This window comes from Neltuma alba, unplaced genomic scaffold (assembly GCF_004799145.2).
Source record: "Neltuma alba isolate B1F8T4 unplaced genomic scaffold, ASM479914v2 tig00006572_pilon, whole genome shotgun sequence".
NCBI lineage: Eukaryota > Viridiplantae > Streptophyta > Magnoliopsida > Fabales > Fabaceae > Neltuma > Neltuma alba.
Window position 1 is genome coordinate 1 of NW_021634500.1, and position 27091 is coordinate 27091.

General features: G+C 31.6%; 1 protein-coding gene across 1 annotated transcript; it reads right to left on the bottom strand.

The window, feature by feature from the left end:
- Positions 1 to 2069: 2069 nt before the first annotated feature.
- Positions 2070 to 11765, bottom strand: LOC114750630 (phosphoglucomutase, chloroplastic-like). The gene is made up of 22 exons (XM_028939223.1): positions 11469 to 11765; positions 11327 to 11392; positions 11008 to 11052; positions 10828 to 10920; positions 10655 to 10707; positions 10145 to 10196; positions 9974 to 10042; positions 9525 to 9593; positions 7926 to 8048; positions 7755 to 7807; positions 7436 to 7514; positions 7280 to 7344; positions 7131 to 7198; positions 4269 to 4387; positions 4114 to 4188; positions 3888 to 4003; positions 3463 to 3604; positions 3254 to 3335; positions 3129 to 3175; positions 2965 to 3042; positions 2756 to 2861; positions 2070 to 2668 (listed from the first exon to the last, which is right to left on the bottom strand). The coding sequence occupies exons 1-22, from the start codon at positions 11685 to 11687 to the stop codon at positions 2601 to 2603; spliced, it is 1887 nt and encodes a 628-aa protein (XP_028795056.1). The 5' UTR covers positions 11688 to 11765; the 3' UTR covers positions 2070 to 2600.
- Positions 11766 to 27091: the final 15326 nt, after the last annotated feature.

Consider the following 27091-nt stretch of genomic DNA (forward strand, 5'->3'; position numbering starts at 1 on the left):
CTCCATGATTGGAGCTCGTTGATGGCCAAATTTTTAACGTAATAAACTTTGAATTAGCGCGATGAAGGCCAATTTTTTTCCTCTAAAAAGTTGACGCACGAAAAATATGTTATATAATATTTATATAATATATTAAATAATTCATTATTTATACTCCTCCGGTCCTTAATATAAGGACCCAATTCTTGAGTTTGTTTTGGTCCTAAATATAAGACCCATTTCTCATATTTATTAATTTTCTCTAAATTACCTCTATGGATATTCTCTCAACTATAACCAAGTAGAAGAGGGAGGGGGTATAAAAAATATGATTATGGTGTTTTAGGAAAAATGTGTCACTTTTCTTTTAATTAACTAATTTACCTAACTTTCTTAATTTAATCAAATTAGTTAAATGAGCCTTATATTAAGGACCGGAGGAGTATTATTTTGGACTTCCGATGGTTCGGCAACCTCCTCATACAAGATATGAATGGTGAGGGAGGAAGAGAGGCGACTGCACCCGTTGCCCCATTCCTTCCGTTCTCATGGTGTACTGACGCCATACTTATTTATAAAATATTTTTAATTAAATAACATGAATTAAGAATTGAGAAAAATGTTAGAATTTCTGGACAAAAAGAAAAACGTTAAAATTAGTTTGAATATATTTAATTATGAATATATTTGTAAAGTAAAAAAACTATTTTTTACCCTTAATGAAAATTATCGCTCTCTATCTTTAAATTAAATGCAAACATCCCACCTAAATAAACCAATTATATATAGGTATTTTTGGAAATAAATCATTAATGCTTCCCTAAATTTTACATGGTATTATATTAAAAATCAAGCAAAACTTTTAGTATAGAAGTGTCATATTAAGGATTAATATTTCTAGATTTATAAATAGCTAAAAAAATTTATATTTAATATATTTTTTTAATTCAAGTTAGAACACGTAAATTAGATATTTAAAAAAAATTAAAATATAAACAATAAATTTATAGACACACCTTATTGACAACTTCATATGAGTTAACAAGTTTATATGGAATAATTTAGTTAAAATTAGTTCGTTGGCAAAAAAATTGAACTAAAATTAGTTAATCTATTAAAATTTCAAAATTATTCTTAATAAAATTCATTAATTAGAAGAGATTATTTAGTCATAAAATTTAGTTAGAAAATAAATTTTGTTGTAAGAATTATAAATAGTACTAAATGTAAAAGCTAATTAATTAAAAACTAGTGAAGTTATTGGTGAAAAATGAGCTAATTCTCCTAAAGTACTCTTTTGAACCATTTAAATTGGGAGCAGACCTACTGATTGCAAATATTAATGCATGCAATTAATAAAATGAGTTTTCAAAAAATAAATATAGGAGACTAAAGAAATTGAGGCAGACGAACAATATGTTCAAGATCAAAACAAACTTATAAGCTAGTTCCTATATTTAAAACAAGAGAGTATTATTTTTTGAATTTCGTTTTCCTTCACATGCCACACACGTGCTTAATTTCTCTCCAAATGGAGATCAGGGGTGCAACCCTGTCTCTGACATTCAATGGAGTGGCCATACACACTCAATTCCCACATAGGACGGTCGGGAAGGGAAAGATGGAATAGGCTCTCCTTCCCTTGAACCTTTATGGAAAGCTGATCTAAGATCACTCACCAATGGCCTTGCTTTTCCATGTCTCACCTCAGTTACAACATCAAGCCACTTCCTCCTTTTGTGACTTTTTACTTACCTTTGTTCAGTTGATAGCCCCCTCTCCGTGTCTTCATGTAATCATCCTAATCCTAGACCTCTACCTAGACCAAAGCAAAAATACTTGGAATTTTGTCTGCTTCACTCCATCTTCCACTCAGTGCTCTTCCCTCTTTCAGTCGAAAGCACCTTTCATACCCTACTGTACTTGAGCTTATTCCTCACTAAGATAACATACTCATTATCCTCACCAGTATATGTCTAAAGACTCGCATTATCTCGCAAGTCAACACAAAGGTGTTCATTTTCTCCTCGGAAATATGGAGACAATTATTATGAGGTCCAATGTAATTATTAAAAAGTCACAATGACAAGTAAATAGCATGAACTTCTTGTCATTTCCTATACAGAAAGTTGTTATTACATGTTCAATTGTAGTGACATTATAGTGATTACATCTCTTCCTTGAGACCTTATAGTAATTCTCTCTATGCTTTACAAAAGGTTAAGCAAAGTCGTTCCAGACTAGAAACAATGAGTGTCTGCTCTAATGGATGTCACAAAACACTATATTGTTCACAGGTGATAAAAGAATTCTGTTTATGATGCAACTGTACTAGCAAAAACATGTTAACATGTAGTTCCTTCTATAACTACAGGTTCTCATTCCAGGTATTTGAACAAAACTTTAAAATGCATCAGCTCCTTTTGCTGGGAACCAATGTTCTTATTGGCATTATTGATATTATTATAATTTAATAGCGCCTGATACTTATTCTGCCTCTTGCTTCAAATTGCTCATTCCAAAGCTGACACTGAAAGACCGATCTAACGCATTAGTGGTGGAAAAGGCAAGACAGCTAGCCTGGTAGGACGACATGTAACTGAGTGTAAACGCTTGATGCATTATGTGATCACTGTTGGCTTCTCCCTCCCGGTGAATTCCTTGAGCTTTGACACCGACAAAGCCAAATCTACACAAAAATGAGAGCAACTGAGTATGTAGAAAGCGAATGAGTAAACGTATTAAACAGTAGTTTGTCCTGGTAATCGGCAGTAACCTATTAACGGCTTTAAGGCAGTTTGAGCATCCACATCATGTTTAGATGGGTCTGATTCGAACTTTTCGATGTAAACTCTTATGGTTGCACCTGCAGAGCCTGTACCCTGTAAAACAAAACAGACATCACTACTTTTCATTGGACCTCAAGTTACAAGAACTGAATCATTATCATAGGAGACAAGGTGGAGAGAAGACGGAATCACATACTGATAATCGATATATAATCCTTGATCCATCTGTGAAAACAAACCGAACACCTTGCTTTGATACCACACTTCCGTCTACCTGTGCAATTAAATAAACCATAAATAAGTTCAAGGAGAACATAATTTTTTATTGCTAAATAAGCATGATAAATTATCAAAACTTACTGGATCAGTGTATGTAAAATCATCAGCAAACTTGAGGACATAACTTCCTGCAGAATAGCACTTTCTAGAACTTCAGTATACCTAGGAGGTCATTTGATTGAGAAACAAAGCTTGTAGCAACTTACCATACTTGTCACCTGGCTCGCTCTTAGAAATACCTTCTCGTAGGTGATCTATCATCTTGTTAGCAGCTTCTGACTCACATTCCTGAAAATGAACCATCAAATTTAAGCTAGCCTATAGGTTTATAAGGCACTAAAATTAGAGAGCCAAAAGTTTCTTAAAACATGAATACTGCAAATACAATTTTAAAATGCAGTTATGATCAGCATACCTCATAGTCATAGCGAGAAAAGAAATTTCTACCATATGTTGCCCAATACTCATTTACAACATCAGATACAGAGACCAATTTGTCCCCTGGTTTCTTGTCTTTGTTGCGGTGTGCAATAATAGAAAGCCAAGCCAATACAGCCCTGTAATATAGAAACAATTAGAGATGGCACGCAAATGTTACTACTATAAGCAATGTCTTGCACAATTCTGATAACATCCCAGAAAGTATAATAGAAATTTCTAAAATGTAACAAGAATTCTAAAAATATAATTTTCTTTTTTAAAAATGCCAGAAGATAACCTATAGTATAGTTCACCTATTTAAGAAATAGTAAGCCTAGTTCACCATGCTTGACAACCTGTGCATAAGGAAACTGTATACTTCCCATATATAGACTTCAAAAATACGTGGGGGAAACTTACCAAATGCCATCCTTCTCACGGATATGATCCGAACCTGTTCCAAAGCTCTCTTCTCCACAAATTGACAATTTTCCAGCATCCATAAGATTTCCAAAAAACTTCCAGCCAGTGGGGACCTGAACAGAAGAAGGCCCATCCATGCGGTTACTAGAAAGGTGCATATGAATATAAATAAAGCTACTTCATTGAGGACCATTTTGAGAAAATGGGTGACGAAAAATCATGCCTCAAAGAAAGGAAGGTTCAATTTTTCTGCAACACGATCGAGAGCACCACTAGTTGGCATGGATCGAGCAAGACCCTGCAGAAAAAACAATAATGTTCTCCTCTTCTATAAGATGAATGCTTGATTTAAAATATATATATGCATGAACTTCATACCTTGACACTTTTCTTGAAGTAAGGGATTGTTGCTTGTGCATTGGCTGCAATGACCGCAACAGAATCTGAAGGTGTAACAAAGAAGCCTCTTCCTAAAATCATGTTCCTATCACCATCACCTACACAGAAATTAAAAGAATTGATCATTGAGAAAGGAGGAATACAAGCAAGGGCAGAAAGACCATGCTATGCATATAAAGCAGAGGGAAGGAATGAAGACCATCCTCATAGTATATGCGGATGATCTTTTCTTGACAGGGGATGACATCAAAGAAATGGGAAGATTAAAGGAAGTTCTTGCGTCTGGATTTGGGATATAGGACCTAGGTCAGATTAGATATTTCCTAAGAATGGAAGTTGCCCAATCAAATAAGAGAGTTAGTATTTAACAGAGTAAATGCACCCTCGACCCCACGACTGAAAGAGGACTGTTGGGTTGCAAGCCAGGTGATACACCTGTAGAAGCCAGGAAGAGATTCAATGACACGGGGAACTTGTTGACAGAGAGAAATACTAGAGATTGGTTTGAAAATTGATCTATCTTTTGTTGGCGAATAGAGGATAAAGCCTAAAAGCAGAGAGAAAATATTTTATGAATCATTTACTTTTTTCTGCATCCCGCAAACCAATGCTAGATGCCACAAATAAAGGCTTACACATGTACCAAAATCAGCTAGAAATAATCAAGTAATTGACTTAAGTGGAGAACACGCTATTTTGACTGGTCCAAAGCACCAATCTAGAAACAGATAGATAAACTCGGGAGACAATATTTTTTTGAAGCACATGCCATTGCCTTTGTTGTGAATGTGGTTAGCCAACACATGCAGTCGCCAAAGCAAGCTTGATCGGAAACAGCATATAGAGTTCCAAGGTACTTGAAAGGCTCTCCAGGAGGTAGTCTATTGTTCTAAAAGCGACAACAAGCTAATGTGGAAGAATTTGCAAATGATAATTGGGTGGAATCAACCAAAGATAGAAGATCCACCACTAGGTACTGCACATCTATATGGGGCAATAGCATAGGGTGGTAACAAGCAGTGCAAAGGAAGAGTTGTAGCTCAAGGAAGGCATGAAGGCCTATGGTTTAAAAGACTTAAAAAAAAAAAAAAAAGGAGCAACAAGTCTTAACGGAACTTCCCATCAGACTCCATTGTGACAATAAAACAGCTATTAACGTCTCCTTCAATCCACTTCAGTGGACAGAATCAAGGGCCAAAGGAGGAACTATTTGCGTGACTGGTTCTCATCAAAGAAAAGGTTGGTAGCAGATATCCTTACCAAAGGATTACGTTGTCATACATTTTATGGTTACATTGGCAAGTTGGACACAATCAATATCAATGATCCAACTTGAGGGAAAGTATTGAAATCTAGCATTTATTCTAACTGTAACTAGTCAAAATATTATTAGGGTATTATTAGGAGCAAAAACTCATGACTTGACAACCATAACCTCAGGAATTAGAAGCTGATTATATGAAATTAAATTTTCTGATCCTTTGCCGTGTCTTCAGCCCCAGACACATTTGTCTTATTCCCTACGATTACCAGAGAAATAAAAAGATTTTATTTGTTCCATATCCTCCATTCTCTTTGCATATGCTACATCACACAATACAGATTTATAGGGTTTTACCAAAGAACAGCTAATCCGTGATTGAGTAATCCAGCGTTGCTCTATCTTTCAATATTCGACTTTCTACAATCAAGTAGTTTCACTCCTAAAATAGCTTCCAACCTATTAAGCCTAGCTACTTGTTTCCACAAGATAATATCAAATGATTATCTCTGGCAGCCTCAGCATAAGACCTGGGGCATACAAAGCAGCATCGCGGAAGGAATTCCTCATGGTGTAGAGGTCACACTAAGACAAACAATTCATTCTTAATAAATGTTTGATCTAGCAAGGTAAGTAAAAAAATCTAAAAGTGTTTTGGTGTTGGTAGGAAGGATGTTGTTGGCTTCCTTTCTGGCAGCTTGTGCATAGAAGTTTACATAACATGAGGCAATTCTAGCATTAGACTCACAACCTTAGGAATCAATTAGAAACACCCAAGTAAGCATTCAAAGGCTGCATGAGCAGAACTACCTCTTAATTGCAATAGGCAAACTAGGCGGAGTATGTTATTTGCTAACCCATCACAAAAATTTCACTGAAAGACCGAAACACATGTATCTGACAAAGTTATGAGCCAAAACCTTGCGTAAATGGCAGGAGTTGTGCTATTAAAATCAACATAAATATTTGGAACTACAAAATTAATTCTTGATAACTTTCCAAAGCTCATGCACAATGCGCATCAGCTCTAATACATCTGTAACCTCATTTCCACAAGATATTAGCAACCTGAATTCCCGAAATACCATTTCTATCAATCTAAGGGAAATTAACCCATGAAAACCCTTACACTTTTCAATATCTTGCTGACATAGTGGCAGACCATACCATAGCCACAGTAACCGAAACAGTGCTAACAGGGAAGCGTTTTAGCAATGTAATAACCTAATAAAAAAATAAACAACTAACCAGAAAACCAATATAGAGATGGAATGCTAAAAAATACAATTAAATTTTAATTTGTCTAGGAAATAATGACCACCATATAATAAGGGATATAATTCAAACTCTGAAGTCAATATAATCAGATACAGTAAATGTAAAAGAGCACCAAAATCAATGAACAATTAAGAAAATAATTGTCTCCCTAGCTTAGAGATTCTACTTTCTACTGTTCTTTCTTTTGCAATAGATGACCAGCATCACAGTAAAGCTAAGGATGCAGGTGAGTCTGCAAGAACAGCTAAAGGATTTCAAGAAGCACATCATCACTGAAGCAACAGAATGCAAAACTAACATACCATCACTGGCAGCTCCAACATCTGGCCCATTTTCACCGTACATAATGTTGACAAGTTCCTTAGCATATCTGTTTAATCATCGTATCCATCAAGAACAGCTATTTCAGAAATTAAATACATATCAGCACCAAATAAAGCAAAGTTCTTACGTAAGATTAGGATCTGGATGACCGTGTCCAAAATCTTCTAAAGGGACCCCATTCAAAATTGATTCCTACATGGAAAACTTAACATATTATATCAACATCTTTAACTAACATGACATTAAATCAACTCCAAAAGGAAATTTTAGAATAGCAACATACCGGACTGGCACCTAGTTTATCAACGAATATGGGTTTTGCATAAGCACCAGTAACTGCATGCATGGCATCAAATACAAACCTAAAAGATGCCCCAAAAAAACAACAACAACAACAACAAAATCATATATAACAGAGTTCAGGAACATGAACAGTTCATAGCTCCAAAACCTAATATGCCAAAGTCACAAGGATATGCCCAATCCTTTAAGAAGAATCATTAAAAAAATCATTTGAGGAATCTACTATATTGACTTCATTGTTAAGGTGGTGAAACAGATAAAGTCAACACTGTCAAAATCTCTCAAGAATAAGATAATACCTAAAATCTGGCCGTGAAAGAAGACCTTTAATTAGCTGGAAATCAAATACAGACTGCACAAGAAATGTGACCAATGCTTAGATCCAATTTACATTAATCAATCTGATAAATATAACAAATGAATATTTTCTGTTAAAAACTCAAACATAATGGTACAAAGTATATCTTCACCTCCAATAGCTCCGAATAGTCAGAAACTGGGTCTATCACCTCCACAGTGAAGCTCCCATAGATTGTAACCCCATAATTTGATAAGTCAACATCAGGAATGTCAGCCACTTTTAATTCTGATATCTGTGTCAATACGAAACAAAGTTTATCAAAAGTGCGTAAAGACTAACTACAGTGTACTCCTTAGCAGTAAGAAATTCAATATGCTTGACAAAATAAACACACACACACACGAACACACATTCACAAGTTTAAGTTGTACATGTACTCACCACATGCACACACGCGCATGCACTCACAGACCCATTTCAAACGGATGATCCAATCCAATTCAAACAATAGCTTGAATTGTTTCGCATCAGGACAAAGAACTTGCAACACGGTGAGGCTTTTTCATTTTTCCTTTAGAGGGGCAGGGTATACTACGAGATATATTATTCATAATCTAATAGAAGGATCCCGCAGTTTACAAGATGCACCAGAACAAATGTACTGGCAATCTTGATGGTTTAAGATAGTAAAACATATCATGTTTGACAGCTCAGCAGAACAAAACATCTGCAAAGTGTAATTTGAACCTTCCATATACCCCACAAAAGTGCTATTGAGAAGATACCTGAATGAAACTGCTTGTTTTTTTCCACTTTTAACAAAAAGAGAAATTGAACATTGACACTGGGTAATAGTAGTATATCATCAGGACCGTGCAGAACCGAGTCTAAGCAGCTCTGTTAGTCAACTCTTAGAATTTCATATAAATTTTAGAAAGAAATTCCAATCAATGATCACTTCAGGCGATGAACATTGTAGTAGGCTAGCTTATTATTCAAACTTATAAATTGCTATAGAGTCGGATTGAGCAACCTTTTCTAGCATATTCCACAATGAGAAATATTCATAGATGTATAATCAAGCAGGGGGTGGATCTGAAACCATTGTTACATATTGTTCATAAACTAATTAACAAATTGGTGCCTAGATTGTTAGCCGAATTTAGCTTTGATTCCTAAATTATTCAGTACAAGTTAGTCGCCAAAAGAAATAAACACATGACATAAGAGTCTTTTTGTCAAGTAGCCTACGGATGTCAAGAGAATTAACATATAACTTGTAAGTTTTACTGACTAGCTATTTTGCTGAATTTTGGGAAAGAAAGCTAATGAGGTCTAATGATCCAAGGACCAAATTGTTCGCTTTGTCATTTCTCATATTTTCAAGGACCAAATTCTTTTCTCCCATAGTTGGTTTCACAAGATAGAGAAGATAGCCTATCATAGAAGTAAACTGAAAACAAAACAAACAAAAAAATCACATACATGCACGCGTGCGCATGCAAAAGTTAAAAGATAAGGCATTTCGACTGTAAGTGCAAAATTGCAGTGTCCATATAGGCAGTGTTAGGAATCCATTAAGAATTCACTTTATCTATCATGACAAATTTCACAGAAGGAAACATACAACCCGAAGATAAGAAGAGTAAAGATTACTAATACAGCCTTCAGTATTCTAACAAGAAAAATAGGAACAAGCCATTAAAATTCTTGACCAAATGAATTCGCAATTGAAAAGCAAAGCATACAATATTTTGGAGATACTTACGGATAGAGTGTTTCCATAAATCTTGTCAGTGATGGATTCTGGAGCAGGTTGGCCACTGCTGTAATTAAACTGGGGTGAAGAGCAAATGAACTTGTTAGAAATACCAACCAGCAGACTTGCAGAAAACATCCAATTATAGACATGAACAAGCTCCAGGTTATGACATGCTGCAAAAACTATATTAGATATGTATGAGATACTGAAAAATCCATATATCCTTTTTTTGGAGAATCTATATATTCAACTGTGTCTCAGAAGTTTTAAACACACACAGAACAAATATCATTAAATATTTCAGCAAATTGCAGCTTTTGAATCACAAAGGGTTCTCAAGATATTAACTTATCCTTGTTGAACTAGAAACACCATCAACTTCAGCAACGTGATGGCCAGTATAAAAATTGAACAATGACCATTTGATCCATGAGAATCAGAAAATATTAAATCACCTTAATACCCCAATCATAATCTGGCCCACCAGGATTATGGCTTGCACTCATAATAAATCCACCATTTGCCTGTTACAGTTTGAGGAAATAAGTCAAAGAACATATTAGCAGTTGATATCATGATAGATGTGCTGAACCAATGGACGAGGAAATAGAGTCAGACTAGCTTGCCTTCCTCTTCCTTATAACAGCAGAAACAGCTGGTGTTGATAATATACCTTCCCTGCAATAGGAGTAATATTTTTCAGTTTCTGCACAGAAAAGCTTTTGCAACTCAAATACAACAATAAACCTTATCCCAATAGGTGGGGTTGTAAATCAAATACATCAAGAAAACATAATTGAACAATGTTGACTCTAACTGCTTGAAGAAAATAAATTAGTATTAAAAGAAAAGTAAAATCTAATCTCACAAGAGATTTACGTCAAATTTCATTGGATCTAAAACAATAGTATCGAGGTTACATGAGATCAATGTCTATTAGCATTCACTATCCAAACACGAAGCTTTGCGAAAATCATCAGTTTTAAGAACTGATGCTTTGCTTTCATGATAACTGATAGTAGACAGTTTCACATATTAAACCATGCACTCCTATTCACCATTATCTCTTTGTTTACTTCTTGATGCCTATGAATCACAGCAAAACCATTTGAAAAATCACAAAACAAAATACTTACTTGCCAACTAAAATTTTTCCTACACCATTTCCAGCAGCAATCTTGATGATTATCTGCATTACGTAAGAAATACAGAATTGAGAATAAAACAGGGAAGTGAATTCTCATGAACATCACAAGATTTAAATCCCATTGCTGTAGGAATTAATAATGACAAAAGTAAAATGATTAACCTGTGCAGCCTCCAGATTGAAGTAACGACCATCGCCTCCCAAAACTAATAATCCATTCTTGTAGTCTTCCGGAGGCAGCGAATTAAACAATGCCTGCACGTGCAGAATACATCCACCACCATTGAGAGAGAAGTGCATAATCGCTTAATTAAACACTGCATATAAATATAAATATCATACCTGGATCCAGTTGGCGAGGTAATTTTCTTGCTGAAACACTTTCACCTACAGAATACACGTAATTGCCCGAAATGAAAAGGGAAACAAACAATATTTGCTTCTACTACTACTTGAAAAGTTTGGAGATTGCAGATTACATGTATCATAACTTGCATATCCACCTGCTAAATCTAAAAACCTAGTTGAAATGACATGTTGTGTTAATCAAACATGGCTCCAAAGAGTGAGATGAAAAAAAAAAAAATTAGAAATTAGGACTGAGTATAATTACTTTTTTTCCCCCAAAGACAATTCACAAGGAATACAGACAGAAGAGTACCTTCTTTCGGAGCCCACTGGTGCCGGTTTTTTGTCCTTCGATCGGTTTTGTGGGAACCAAGTCAATCTAGAACACAGGGAAACGAAATGTTGGCAATACAGAACACTGATCTATATGTGAAAGAAGGGAATGGAGAGACAACCTTAATGCCTTCTGGCTCGGCAACAGCGGTAGAAGAGATGGATGAAGAGGATGATGAAGCTTTGACAGAGGTACTCCGCATTACCCTCAAATGTTTTGGAGTTTTAACAAAAGCAGGATACGAGAACCGGGAGAAAGATTGGGATGGAGGAAGAAAGACGGGATTTTGAGGTTTAAATGCAGACAGCAGCAAGCCATCGAATTTAGAAGAGAAAGCCATTGATGAAATCTTTTCTTTGTAACTTCCTCCCTTCGAAGCAGAAAAGAGGAAATAGACTGAAAACAGAAAAGGAAGGAGAACTGAGAAGGTTGTGTGCTTGTGATACTGATCTTATACCGAGGAGTCAGTGGCTTTTATGCGTTGTGCGAATTCCAGGGCTGCCACGTGTACGGCTTATCTTTCAAAATGAGTAAACATCATGTGAATTAATTTATTTTTTTATTAAATTAATAACAATTAATATCCTCCGTATATCCCGCTCCGATTTGCTTTCAAACTGCTATTCGTGCTATATTTCCTCCAACCCTCTCTATATAATATTTTTAGGTGAATACAATATTCACTACCTCAAATTTTTAAATTATAAATTTTGATCTCCCAAAAAAATAAAATGATTTAAGTTTTTAATTTGTTAAATGAAAGGGCTTAATCAAGCTTCTTTAGGCTAGTTGATTCAAACCATACTACTCTTCCGGTCCTTAATATAAGACTCATTTAACTAATTTGATTAGATTAAGGAAGTTAGGTAAGTTGGTTAATTATAAGAAAAGTGACACATTTTTTCTAAAATACCATAATCATCTTTCTTAATACCCCATCTCCCTCTTCTATTTGATTATGGTTGAGGGAGTATCCATAGGGATAATTTAGAGAACATTGATAAATTTGAGAAATGGATCTTATATTTAGGACCAAAACCAACTCAACAATTGGATCCTATATTAAGGATCGGAGGAGTATTAGATATGCTTATGAGGGAAGGATTGCCGATGCAAATTTCAGCCTTCGACAACAAATTCAACAGATTCCAACGTTGGCTAGTGTGCAGTGAGAATTAGCGGTTATAGAAGCTCTGGCCTTGGAGATTTGGTATGATTGAGAAATACTATTTCTAGTTATAATTATAAAATTTCGTTTATAATTTATAAATAAGATCTTTTAATTAGAAACAATGATAATATGACTGAGTGTGAGGACAAAAGATTGTACAGGGAGTCAAATAAAAACGTGACTCAGGGGACAGAGATTTTAGTCTAAGTAATCCAACCTAAATGACATCATTTAAGGTAATGGATTAAAGCCAATGGGAAAGTAGTAGATGTTAAGAAAATGAAGAGAAACTGAACCCTAGCAGACGCCACGCTATAAACTTAGTAGAAACTTCACTATCATACTAGTAATAAATAAATTATAAAGAACAATATTTTAATTTTAAGTAAACAAAATTTGAGGAACCAAAATAATTCAATATTTTCTAGCATTTTCATCACAGTCAACACTCAACAGGGATAAAAATTAACACAATTTTTAAATTTATTCCTTTTAATTGCATGAGTAAAATGATGAGCTATATTGAAAAAGCGTAAGACTAATATATTGAATAAAGTAAAATATGCAAAAAAAGAAAATCTAATAAACAATTCATTTGGTCTCTTGCTAAAAGAATTAAAAAAAAATTCCTCCTTCAAGTACCTTGCAAATAAGATCTAAGGAAATATATATTTTCTTAGTCTTTTTCTAAGCATCTTATGAAAGCTAATTAAAGATAGTTAAAGCATTAACTATGTCTGAAAATGAAAAAGATATAAACTTTCATCATATTTAAAGGCATGCATTAAAAAATTTAACAATCATTACAGTTTTACTCATTTTTCAACGTATTTTTAATAGAACGAAACTTAAATTAAATTCTTTACAATCGTTATGTTAAATTGTTCAATCACATTTTACAATGTGTTCTATAGTAACTTGACCCAACTGTTTTTCTTTTTTAATAAATACAATATTAAAAAAATATCTGAATACATGATTTGTAAAGAATTATTTATCTCTCGTTATACACGTCTCATCAAAAGAACTTCGTGTGTTACTAAAGTTGCACCAGCTTTCTCTACATCCTTGAATCACATAAATGTTGTCTCTTACAAGAAGAATTTGTTTTATGGTCTACTCGGCGCTCTCATCTCAATAATATCTTGGAAAAAGATATCAACATGTTATTCAATCTTTTTCTAGTTAGGGAGTATTTAGATGGAATCAAAACTATGATTTTAAAGTACTTTTACGGTGTACGAAGTAAATATATAGAAAAATTTGTCTCTTTTTACGAAAAAAGCATTTTTGGGTGTTTCCAAACACCCTCTAAAAGTATGATAGCATTAACATGGTTTATTTGTATTAAATAGGAGCAATATTGGAATTTGAACATAATATTAAAAAAAAAAATCAAATCTCTCATTCTTTTTAGCTGTTTTTCCTTAATTCTTGCAATGCAATTCCATATGTCCTACGTTTTGGGCTACATTCAATATGAGGAAAGAAACTCATTTTTTCCAACTCATTTAAATTTCAATGAATGAATAATTTTCTAGTAGAATTATTAACATGTTAATAATTTTTGTTATTTGAACTCTAGAAATCGATCCCCAATTTAATCTGCTCTTTACTATTACTATTTCTACCAATAGCTAGTGACTTTAACACATTGGTCACGGTAAACATACTTGATTAGTTATTAGGAAGATGGGGGAAAAAATAGTTTTTATATTTAATCAAATTATACCTCTTGGCTGGAAAAAGAAATTATCAATCTCCTCCTCGACCAAAACCAGATTTATCTAGACGAAATCAAGCCAGATGAAATTTAAGCTGGACTCATTCAACAAAAATATAATCATTTAATGAGCACCGCACCAATCAGCTTTGCTTGAAAAAAAAAAAGACAAATAAAAAATAGTTGCTTATTGACTAGACGTGATAATTAATTAATTATTACTGCTGAAACGCTAATGAGGGTATTTGTGTAAAATGAGTGATTGTGGGCCATGGTAAATAATCATCCTTTTTAAGTCCCTTCGTATTAACATGTGGATTACGATAATAATGTCAAACTATAGGAACTCATGGTTAAGATGGTCCCGTGCTTAAACATGAAAAAGAGTCAAGAGACAAAACTGCTCCTTTAGCAAAACATGGGGAAAAATTAAGCGACCCTAAGATTATCATTTTTTTAAAAAAAACTTTTCTGAACTTGGGCACAATCACTTGTTCACATCAATATTTTTAACGGTCAAGAATAATATTGTTATGATTTTAAATTTTTAAAATAAATTTGTAATCAAAAAAATTTTCAGGCATCAAATGTTCCTAAATAAAAACTTACAAATTAAATTTGCACTTTAACCCCCTCTTTTTTATGTTGGGAAAATGATAAAAATAAAATCATGAAATATTTATTTCCTAATTTAGGCACCTAAGCATTCGAAATGATAAAAAGAAAAGTAAACCCAAATTGAAATTTAAAAATTTTAAAAAATAACAAGAATACCTTTTTTTTAAAAAAAAAATTCAACTACTTTGTCAAAAAATAGCCCCCGACGCTAGCACCAACCCTGAAGTGGTGGCTGCTGTCAAAGTTTTTTTTTTGTGGTAGAATTTTTTTTTGTCATGAGAAATTATTTGAAGTAAGTGGTGGGAGTGGACCCCTGGTTATTGGGGCTAACGAAAAGGAAGGTAACCAATAGGCCTTTAATAATTTCTTAACATTATAATGAAAAAAAAAAACTCATTTACCCTGGTTTCAACTCGTAACAACAATTTGTCTAAAAATAGCAAATTTTGATTATGAAATGACAAGGCTAAAATGATAATATTGATCTAGTAATGACAAGTCTCATGTTGGGACTAAAAACACTTTTTTATTATATAATTAATAAAAAATAATTTATAAATATTTTTTAATCTACGTATTTATATAACTTATTAAATAAATATATAAATAAAATTATATAAATTATAAATGATAAATAAATAATTATAAATCATAAACATAAGTATAATTAATAAGTTATATAGATATATAGATTAAAAAGTATTTATAAATTATTTTTTAATTAATTATATAATGAAAAAATATATGGTTAATTTTAACTCGAGACTTGTTATTCTCAAATGAAATGTTACCATTTTTAATTGATTTACATGATATTTTACATATTATGGACAACGAAAAAATATCTTATTAATTTCAAATATACACTTATCATTTCACAACCTACACTTGTTATTCTCAAATAAATTGTTGTCATGAGTTATAGCCAAAATAAAAAAGTTAACTTTTATATACATTATATATATGTTTCTGCATTATATTATTAAGAAGCTATCGGTGGTCCAATAGTTGCCTTACTTTTGTTGGCCCACATAACTATGAGGAGATGGGATAACCTTCACCATTTTCCTAAAAACTTCCCCCCTTTGTCCAAAAAAAAAAAAAAACCCCTTCTGCCGGTAGCTACCATGCTGGTGGCTCGCGTCGGCAAGGGCTGCTGCGTAGGCGGTGGCTCTGGTGAGGGACAAAACTTTTTTTATTAAAAAATAAATAAGTGTTTTTATCTTTTTTTTTAATTTTAAAATTTTAATTTGGATTCCCTCTCTGCCATATCTAATCTTTAGGTACTTGAATTAGGAAATGACAATTTTAAAATTTTTTTTGTCATTTTCTCTTTGAAAAATAATTTAGTCTTTTCACATTAACATTCCATTCAAACACCAGTCATTTTGCTAAAATATTTTTGTCTTTTGTTCCTTGTAACCAACTTTACCAAAAATACAATATATCATGTAATCTCTTCGTCAGAAAAAAGTTAGCACATAATCATTAGAGGTTGGCCAAAAGAACGCAATTATTAGAGGCGAAGACAATACTACATTTCATAATTCTAGAATATGCTATTTTAATTTGTTTAGGGCCAATATCTTTTGTAATTTTAGAATGTGTTTGGATTAACATTTGTTAAACTAGAATTCTTACAAATTAGAGTTTACTGAACTTTGGGAAACAATTTGCTACTCCCATCTATCCTTTATACGTGTGTGTGTATACAAGCAATTGAAATCTCTCTTCTTCAATAGGGGAGGGCTTTTTGACCGATATACTATTAGTATTGGGAAAACGGGCCAGTCCGACTCTACAGGGCCAGCCCATCATGGGATCGGGCCTAAACAAGCCGACCCGTTTAAACCTAAATCTCATAAATAGAAGATTTTCTCATAGTCGGTCATTGAGATGACTTGTTCAGGGTCAGCCCCCCAGGCTTTTGGCTCATTTAACTAAAATGCAATTTTTCCCGCATATTTTATGACAATAATAAAAATGAAACAATAAAATTAGTAATAAAAGGTATAAATATAAATAAAATTAAATCATAAACATGAATATCATCATATCTAAACATCTATCATAGTGCAATAAAGTCTATTGAATAAACAAACTAAATGGAAGACAAACATAAACAACTAAATAAGCACTAGATTTAATAAATAATTACAATGTGGATAATCTTGTTTAATTATAATAATTAACAAAAAAGTTTAACTAACAAACATAGTATACATAAAGAATAATCATTCGTCCTACTAGCAAAAAAAAAAAACAGAGAGAGAGAGAGTCTATCATCCCTAGCTCTAAATTCGTTTCTAACTATAAAAATGATATAGATCTTTATTTTAATTCAAAAGATTTTTTTTAATTAATTCTACCCAAGCATAAAAAAAATATGAGAGAATGACAAATAAAAACCCTAAAAATTACACACACAATATTTTAACAGATTTTGACAACTTATAAATAATAATATATTTTTGTGAATATACCTAATTTTAAATTTTGTGATTTTCACATTTTTTTGTTATTTTTCCGACAATTATAATGATTTTTTTTGTGTGAATACTATCTATGTGAGCTATTGGGGTGAGTGAAACTAAAAATGTATTATGTGTAAAATGTTAGCTTTTCATTTTTAAGTTAACAAAAAATAAAAATTAAAAAAAATATTAGCCGGCTTAAACGGACTGGCCTGTTTATTTTTGGATTCGTTTACACCCAACTTTCCTTTTAAAACTTCAAAACATAAATGGGCGGATCGGTTCCCGGCTCCATATATTATCATAGTAAAAGCTATTACCGAAATATTTATCAGGATTTTACACACAAATTGTTCTGAAATGGAAAAAAGAGGGACGGGGTTATTTGAAAAAAAATTAAGAGGAATAGGATTGGTTCATGGTGGGGCCTCATCTCCAAAATCAATTAAGTTTTGTATTTCCTCATATATATAAGCTCCGTTATAATTAAACTCATTAGTTCCCCAAAACCTGGTAGCGGAAAGTTAATAATTAATTAGTAAATAAAATATTAAAATTTAAAAGAAAATAAACATTAGTAATTGTAAACCATGAAAAATAAACTCCCAATCCTGAAAACTCCTTCATACTATTCCGAAAATTTTCTTAGTCTGTTGTGCAATTTTATTACTATTTTTGGTCTTAAATATCTTGATCATGAATATAATACTTTAATTCACTTTAATTTTTTTTCCAAATTTATAATTTTTTTTCAATAATATAGCACTTTGGTAATATTTTTTTATTATGCATAGCATATCAGTCAAAAAGCCATTCTTAAACAAATTGTAATTTTAGAATTTCTTTGGATTAACATTTGTCACCCTATAATTTTTACAAATTAGAGTTTACTGAACTTTGGGTAACAATTTGTTGCTCCCTTCTATCCTTTACACACACACACACACACAGTTGAAGTCTCTCTTATTCCATAGGGAAGAGAACCCATACGCCCTTCTCGCTCATACACCCACCTTTGCATGATGACATGGGTATGGAACCTATTGTCTCCTCCTCTGTGTAAGGAGGCATCGAGTGCCAACTAAGCTCTAAGCTCTTGGTCCCTTCGATTCATTTCATCCTATCTAAATAATTGAATTGTATGATTTAACAAATTTGTTAACATTAGTTAAAAATAATATTAAATGCATAAGAAATGCATTTTTTTCTCAAATATATTCTTATTTATAAAAATTTAAGTGAGGCAGAGAAATATAGAGGGAAAAAAGTTGATAAAAATGTATTTAATGTTTATAAAAAGACTAGAGAAATTCAAATTTTTGAACATTACATCCAATCTTTAATATAAGAACTAAAAAATTAATTGACAAATATTAAAAAATTAGTTAAGCTAATTAATTATTTGTGATAAATGAGTGTTCTCTTTCTTAAAATATATTTATTAATCATATGCATTAGAATGAAAATTGTTTTACATATGCAATCACCATAAGACTACTTTCAAGAAAATTAAATAAATATGTGAGACAAATTGAATTTAGATTTTATATTAGATCTCTAACTGGCTCTTACATTTAAGATCTGAGGTAATATTATGAAAACGCATTATATATGATTTATGTTTGGATTTTTTTTAAAGAAAAAGGAAAATTGTAAAAAAAAAAAAAAGGCCAAAACAAGAAAATTTTTGGGTTTCGACAATAATTTTTGTGAAGAGATTTCTGTGTGCAATTTTTCAATTTCAGCAGTCTTTTGTGATTTTCTCAAGAAAAAGTTAGTTTAACTAATTGAAACTTGTTTATATCAGAAATTTAAAAGCATATAGAATAAATGACTACAGAAGACCTGAATTATGTTTGTATGTAATTCGATCTCCTTAAAAATAAAGAAAAATTAAAAATTACTAAAATAAACAATATTCAGTATATTATTGAAAAAAACTATTTTTAAATGCTAAAAAACGTAAAATTTACAAAGTGCATATGATATATAATTGGATATATTCAATGAATATAAAACTATATAATAAATTATAAATAATAAAAATCTAAAATGTTTTTTTAAAACACAAGTTCAGTTGCTTGCCCATTCAAACGGGAGAGGGGAAAAAAAAAAAAAAAACCTCAAAACAACTTTTTGTCTTTTCACTAGCCAAACATATGCTTAGCGTTGCGCATTATGAGCAAGTAAGAAATGCTCGCTTGTAAAAATTTGGAGCTTTCACTTGGCATATTTTTTGAAAATCTAATTACTCCCTCATTTCAATTATAAAAGCATTTTTTTCCTAACCCACACAACAGGCCTATCAAGATAAATAGTTAGATAATTAGAGCTTTAATTATGTTTTAATTTTATTTTTTTAATACTATGGAAAATGAGCCACATCAATAAATCATAGTAAATAATTTTAATATATAAATGTAAACATTGTTTAAAAAATATTAATAGTCCTTAACAGGCCAAAAATACTAAAATATAATTTTTTTTTCTAAAAATATGTATCACATTTGAAATAAATCGAGGAGCAACAAGATAGCATTATGAGATTTAAATACAAAGACATAATCATTAATAGTAGAAGAGAAAGGCATTGATAAAAATTTTTTTGACAATTCCTATCTTTGAACAAGAAGAGAGGAAATAGAATGAAAAAGATGATGAGGTAAGAAAACTTAGCTTTGTAATGAGGAAAAATCATGTGAATAATTTTTGTCTTGTGATTAATAAAATTAAGATCCGGGGATTTGTTTTAAAAGTATTTTTAATTCACGTCACGCCTAAGAAAGAAATGATAACCGTTTAATTTAATTTTTTATTTTATATTTGAGTCTTGTTATGGTGTATTTAGAGACCTCAAAATGTGTATTTGAATTGTAGAACGTGAGTTGATAGTGCAATTAAAGATAAGAGGCCTCTTTGAATTAACTTTTTTTCCATCTAACTTCTGAAAAAATACAGAGTATGGTAAAAGCCAATTTTTCTTTCGTCTTTCCTTTTTTGGTCATCATCCTCACATTTCCCTTATCCTGTCAATAACCTTTTCCTTGTTTTTCCGGATGTTAATATTTTATTTTTTTCTTTTTTATTTATTTCCTTTATAACAGCATTGTTTTATATATTTTTAACAAAAAAATTTATTAATTTTCACATTTAAAATTTATTTATTTTATAATGTTATCTTAAGTAAAAATAAATTTTTAACATACTTTTTATAATATTTTTAATTTCTAATATTATTTTTTAAAAGTTATATTTACATATATTTATTGACTGAAAACAATTAATTAATTTTTTAGTCTTTAAAATTTTTTAATAATACATTATTTTTTTATCTTTGTAATTTAATTTTAATATTTTTCAAAAAATGTAAAATTACAAAATATATATTATAAAACTCATACTATTTTCAGTTATTTCACATCTAAAATTCTTTTTAATTACATCATCATCCTTCTACGTGTCATATAAAAAGTAATGTTAATTAAAAAAAAAACTAGGTAGTTAATTTTTTGATTAAAATATGAAACAAGTAATGTCATCTACCTATACTTTATTTTTATTATTAAAAGTCAATTTTATTTAAATTAAAATTATCCATAAAAAGTCGGCCCATTGCACGAACCCGAAAGCGCTAGAGTAGAAGCTCCTCAGCGGTATCAAATAACTCGCTGCACCACTGTGCTTTATGTATTTTTCCTTAAATAAATTAGGAAAAATGGCAAAAAAAATCACCAAAATAAAAAAATTATATATAGGGATCCATGATAATATTAGTATGTGTTTTGACACTAATTTTATATATTTTAACAACAATTTTTATAAACTGATCCCTGTGTATAATTTTTTTTATTTAGACGGTCTTTTTTATTATTTTCTAATAAATTAAGTTGAGCTGACTTCACTTCTGTTTATGAAAAAAAAAAAAAAAGTAAAAAATTGATGAACTGATAACTTAACCACGTGTGACGTGTGTCCCAAAGCAACAAAAATAAAGCAAGTCGATCTCATAGGTATGGATTTCTTCAGTTTCCAGCATTCTAGTCAAATCTTTTCATATGGTACATTGTGCTGTTGAATTGCTTTCATGCTTGCTCTAATCCCGTATATAAGATACAAACAATTAAATTATACAAATTAAAAAATTGATTACAAGCAATAAATGTGTTAAAATATGCTTTATTTTTAAAAAACAATAAATTGATTAAAAATGAAATAAGGGAGAGAATGAATAGAAAAAAGGACATGTGCGTGAGAGAAAAAATTAGTGCAGGTTAAAAATTAAAAAAAAAAAAGTTAAGATTTCAGACATTTTCTAATTAAACTCATCTCCTAAAAATTGTATCTTATATGACTTGAGAAAATATAACATTATAAATGAGCTTGAACTTCAATTTTTAGGGTTTTGTTTAGGAATCATTATTAGAGGCCTTCCAAGTTAGGCACAAGCCTATGAATTTCCAGTGATGGGAATGAGCTCTTCCTCACTAAGGGTGTGTTTGGATTAGCGATGGAGAAGTAACTTTTTTTTCAATCTGACTTTTACAGAAGTCAGATTGGAGAAAAGCAATTTCTTTGAGCTTATTGTATAAATCCGTTTCAGTGACAGAAGTCAGATAGCCCCATCACAGATCCGAACATGTAAAACCACAGTCACATTAAAAGCCAGATTGGGACGCACGTTTGGGGCCCAAACGTGGTCCCAAACGGACCCTAAAGCGGTTATCGATCCTACTTCACAGAACCACCTTTCATGGTTGTTTCTTCTCTTCTTTTATCTTTTGGTGCCTGGTTTCTTCCTAGTCTAGGTGGCCTTCCAATTCTTTTAGTTTTGCTTCAGCGAGTTCTCGAGTTTTTTTTTTTCATCATTTTAAGCTGTTGCTTCCAAATTACAATAAGAAGAATTAGAATTTCTAATGATCGGGTTCATTGTCTGATTACTCAAATATGAGATGCACGTCTGATTCGTGCATCAAAGTTACAAGCTTTGTTGGATTATTATTGGCATCTTCAAGGCTCGATTAATATTACTACCTTCATTCCTTAATATAAGACATTGTTTGACTTTTATTTTGGTCATAAATATAAAACTTAAATCTACTTTATCTATAATATTTATGCATTTTTTTCCAAAATAATCCTCCTAACAATGGTAGTTATAGCCAATACACTTGATTAGCAAGGATATTTTAGGAAAGACAACACCTATTTATTACAAATAACTAACTTAAATTCTTTCCTTAATCTCTTCAAATTAGTTAACTAACTCTTATAATTAAGACCGGAGGTAGTATTCAATAGCATGTCAATCACTTTGTTCTATCCTTTAGCAGCGTTCATGGCAAATACTTTATCTTAGAGCAAGGTTCATGGATTTTTCAAGGTCTTTATCGATCGAGCTGTTTATGAACGGTAATTGCATCTTCCAATCGAGCATGTTCATTTTGATTACTCGTAAGTTTGATTTCAAGTTTGAGCTGCTGTTACACTGGTATATATACCGATGAGGTTGTTGGTTTCATTGTTCATCACTCGTCGTAGTTCATGTTTAAAGGCGCATGGCGCTTTATGTTTTAAAGTTTTTTTTATCGGGTTGTGTCATGATCTGTTTTTTTTCTTTCGAGAGTATATTCCATGCTCATCATAAAAGAGAACGACAACCTCATCTTAACGTGGACCATTCAAATTGATTTTGAATTATACACATACAATTTAAATTTTCGTTATGCTTCGCAGATTGAAAAATTTAAATCCAAACCATTCACATCAAATTTTTTTAAATCTAAACTAGATTTCACTACAATGAGATGAACATTTTTTTGTTTTTTGGTAAAACGAGATGAACATTAAATAAGGATCTACATGTTCTCATCTTTCATCCATTCAACTTGTGATGATCACTGAATATCCATTCAAATGGCTAATGGCCAGGAGCTGAAGTTAATGTTTTTGCTTGAGCACGCCGCTTAAATATGTGGAAATTGTGGGTGGCTCTGCGCACCGGCGGTGACTGATTTGGAATTTACTTTTTCTGCTAATGGGCCCGGGTCGACCCATATCTCCTAAGCTCCGGTTATCGTTAAGGGCGGGATATGGCCATTAAGGTTTGGGCTTCAACTACCAGAATGGATCCAAATAACCAATTTGGTCCAACAAGATGTTTTTTTTTGCTCAAACTTTTTAATCATCTTCATATGGCAAGATATATATACTTCAAATTTTTTCACCCAAATATCTGTATCAAAATTCAAGTTGTTACCAGGCTGATGCCCCTAAATTATGCTCAAATTGAACTCATTTCCTATTATATCCTAAGTTTCTGGCCTTTATTGCTACAAGATTAAAGTATATACGGCACCTGAAAGTGTTTTTCTGGTTATATTCAATACTTTAAAGTATTTTTTGATGCATTAAACATCCTGAAGTATTTTTTAAAATTTGCCCAACGCTTTAAAGTTTTTTTTTTTGTGTATTTAGCATCCTAAAGTTTTTTTTAGACGCGTCTAGCATCCAAATTTTTTTTTTTTAATACATCCAACACCAAGGGAAAAAAGAAAAGCTTTGAAGTGTTGAACCCACCTAAAAAATACTCCAATATGTTGGATGCTCTACAAAATATTTTGGGATGCTCGATTCATCTAAGAAAATATTTTGGGATGATGAATGCACTTTAACCCTTGTTATAATAATTGTTTTATTTTCCATTTGTTCTGTAACTTTCTGGCTACTCCCTTCGCAAAAAAAAAAAAAAAAAAACCACCCCATGCATTCATCTTTTACTTTACTAGATTTCAGTACTCTAACAAGAAACCCTAAGAAAGAAAGACACACAGACAAATAATGGATTATTTTAAATTGTGCTACTCTACTTATATATTTTGTAGCTTGAAAGAAATCACTCAAAACCATCCACGAGTCTAATTCTCCCCCATCCCCTCTTTTTTTTCCTTGAACATTTCATTTTTAACTGACCAATTGTTATATATTTGCATATTGCATTATAACTACCAGAAATAACATTTATGAGTAAGGAGTAAACTTCATCAACAGCAGAGATTATATTAATGATCGGAGGGAGCATTTTTTTTAAAATTCCTTTTTCATATCCAAAAGATAGCCTAACTATGGAGGAAAAAGCTTTTTTTTTTTTGCTGGAGAAATCTTTCCTTTAGAAGAGACAGAAGCAGAGTGGGAAAAGATGAAGAATGAGAAGAATGCACGTTTTAACTAACTAGTACGTGCCTTTCATTATATGGGAGTTGTGGAATCTTAGAGCCGTCAAATGTCACAAAATCATATGAATTGCTTTTGTTTCTTAAAACAATTAAAAATTTAAAATGTAGTCCGCTGTAAGTTGTTCGGTAATTTAATTCATATTATAAATAAAAAGAACTTTATGAATTTTTACGAATATATCGTTAGAGTGAACACGTCACGCGTTATGATTTAAAAAAAAGGTATAAAGGATTAAGAAATAATATAATAGAATTTTTTTTTGCTAAACATAAATTTTTTTTATTTAAAACATATCTCCTAATGAAAATTCAAATTTTGACTCACCATTTTACGAGGTATTATTCTTTTTCACTAGAAAAAATAAGAAAATTAATTATGACAGGGTACAATGAAACTATTTCAGGGTCCAATTTGGTAAGAAGTCCAATTCTTGGTTAGCGTAGGTTGGGCTTGATCTGGGACACGGACCGGATGTGATTTTCCTGGTAAATATTATATTTTTCTCTTTTCACAAGCCCAACATTTCTTGCAGTTAAAAAAATAATGGAGATGCAGTTTTATTTTTCCCATGTCATCACTTTTTTACAAGGGAGAATTGCAATTAGGTCCCACTCAAGGGAATTAAATGCAAAAAGATCCATTGAAATCATAAAATTATTCTGAAGTCCCAAGGGACCTTTTTGCAATAAATTTTATTTGTTTAATTACCAAATTACCCTTCTTCTTTTTTTGAAGTTTGCTTTGACAACTGAAAGAGCAGTGGTTAACAACTCAGGGTGCAAGGATTGACAACTATCGCGGCTGGTTTGACAACACATTTTCTCAACATATCATATCATAAGTTGTCAAACCAGCCGCGATAGTTGTCAATCCTTGCACCCTGAGTTGTCAACCACTGCTCTTTCAGTTGTCAATGCGAACTTAAAAAAAAAGAAGAAGGCTAATTTGGTAAGTAAACAAATAAAATTTAATGCAAAAAAAATTTTGGGACTTTAAAATAATTTCATGATTTCAAGAGACATTTTTGTATTTAATTCCCTTAAGTGGGACCTAATTGTCATTTTCCCTTTTTACAATACCTTAGATAAAACCATTGACTCCAATTATTTTTTTAAGAAATCATAAGGTATTATCCAACCGAGAGTTAGAGACTAATTCTCTCAAGGCATAGAAATCATCAAAGTGGGTTTTGCTTCTCCCAATAATTTTTTTTTTCACGCACACGACCTGGTTCGAATTTAAGACACTATATTTAATGGGCCTAGCCATCAACCATTAACTCAATTTTATAATTAAATGGAAAACAAGAAAAATATGGACTTTCCATTTTGTGGGTTTTCTTTTCTGGTGAACACTTGTGGGTCTTATTTAAAGCAAGAAATTAAAAACAGAATGAGAATAAAAGCTGGGTAATCTCTTGAAAATCCGGCGTTCTCTTTGGAATAATTGACCGAATTTATTGTAGGATTTATATGTCAAGATACCCAAACATACGAATTTTCCGATAAATATCTTATCGTATGATACAATTGTATTATTTACGAATTTTCGAATAAATATCTTATCGACTAAATCAGTCAGTCATTTATTCTGATAGTTAGAACATCTCAGAATGTATTGATTATACGGATACTGATATGTTTAAAGTAACATTAATAATTATCTTATTTATGAAATAAGTGCATGATGAGGTGTATAGTGTTTTATTTCTAACGAAAAATTGAACCATTAATGTACGTATCGTAATTTTACAAGAACTTCAAGATATTATCAATTTGCTTAACTTAGAGTTCTTGTTTATGCCTGTCTAGCCTGAGATCTCTATAATAGCTTTTGGAAGGTACAAATTGGACCACACAGAAAATTTTGAATTTTAAAATAAAAATTAATTAAATTTAGACCTTTTAACACGTCTTAGTTATAAAACAAAAATAAAAGTCATTATTCTGGTCAAAACACCGGTTGGTTCAGTGGCTACTGGTTAGACTTGCGATCATGATGTTTGAGCTGATTATAAATATTTTAACATATTTCAAATAATATATACTTAACATATAAAGAAATAATAATCCATAACAATAAAATTTAACATTTAAATAAAAAAATATGTATTATAAAAAAGAAATTTCTATTAGTACCCCATCATTTTCTTTTTGATTTTTCACAATTTAAATACGCGCAACAAACATGTTAAAATTAGACTCAAGCTTAGGAAGTGTGGTGAACAACACTGCCATTGAGACAACTTGCTTCCAATCCATCCCATCATTTTCGTCCAAAACATATCAACGCTAGATTTTGGAGGTATGTTCTGACTTTAGTGAGCTTTTAGAACCTAATTTATTTAGACTTTTTTTTCACCAAAAAAAAAATTGCTCTCATCATCAAGCCAAAATTTGGAATGGCTGGACAATTAGTACTTTTCTGGTCCTTAATATATGACCTAATTGTTGAGTTAATTTTGATCCTAAATATAATACATATTTCTTATATTTATGAATTTTTTCTAAATTACTCATATGAAA

Bases quoted from the DNA above. Each gene is read 5' to 3' on its own strand.
- LOC114750630 (XM_028939223.1), bottom strand. From the start codon at position 11,687: ATGGCTTTCTCTTCTAAATTCGATGGCTTGCTGCTGTCTGCATTTAAA. The intron at 8,049-9,524 runs GTAAGTATCTCC...GTATTGACACAG, and splicing joins TTTATGGAAACACTCTATCC to ATATCAGAATTAAAAGTGGC. The intron at 2,669-2,755 runs GTTACTGCCGAT...ATTTTTGTGTAG, and splicing joins TGCCTTAAAGCCGTTAATAG to ATTTGGCTTTGTCGGTGTCA.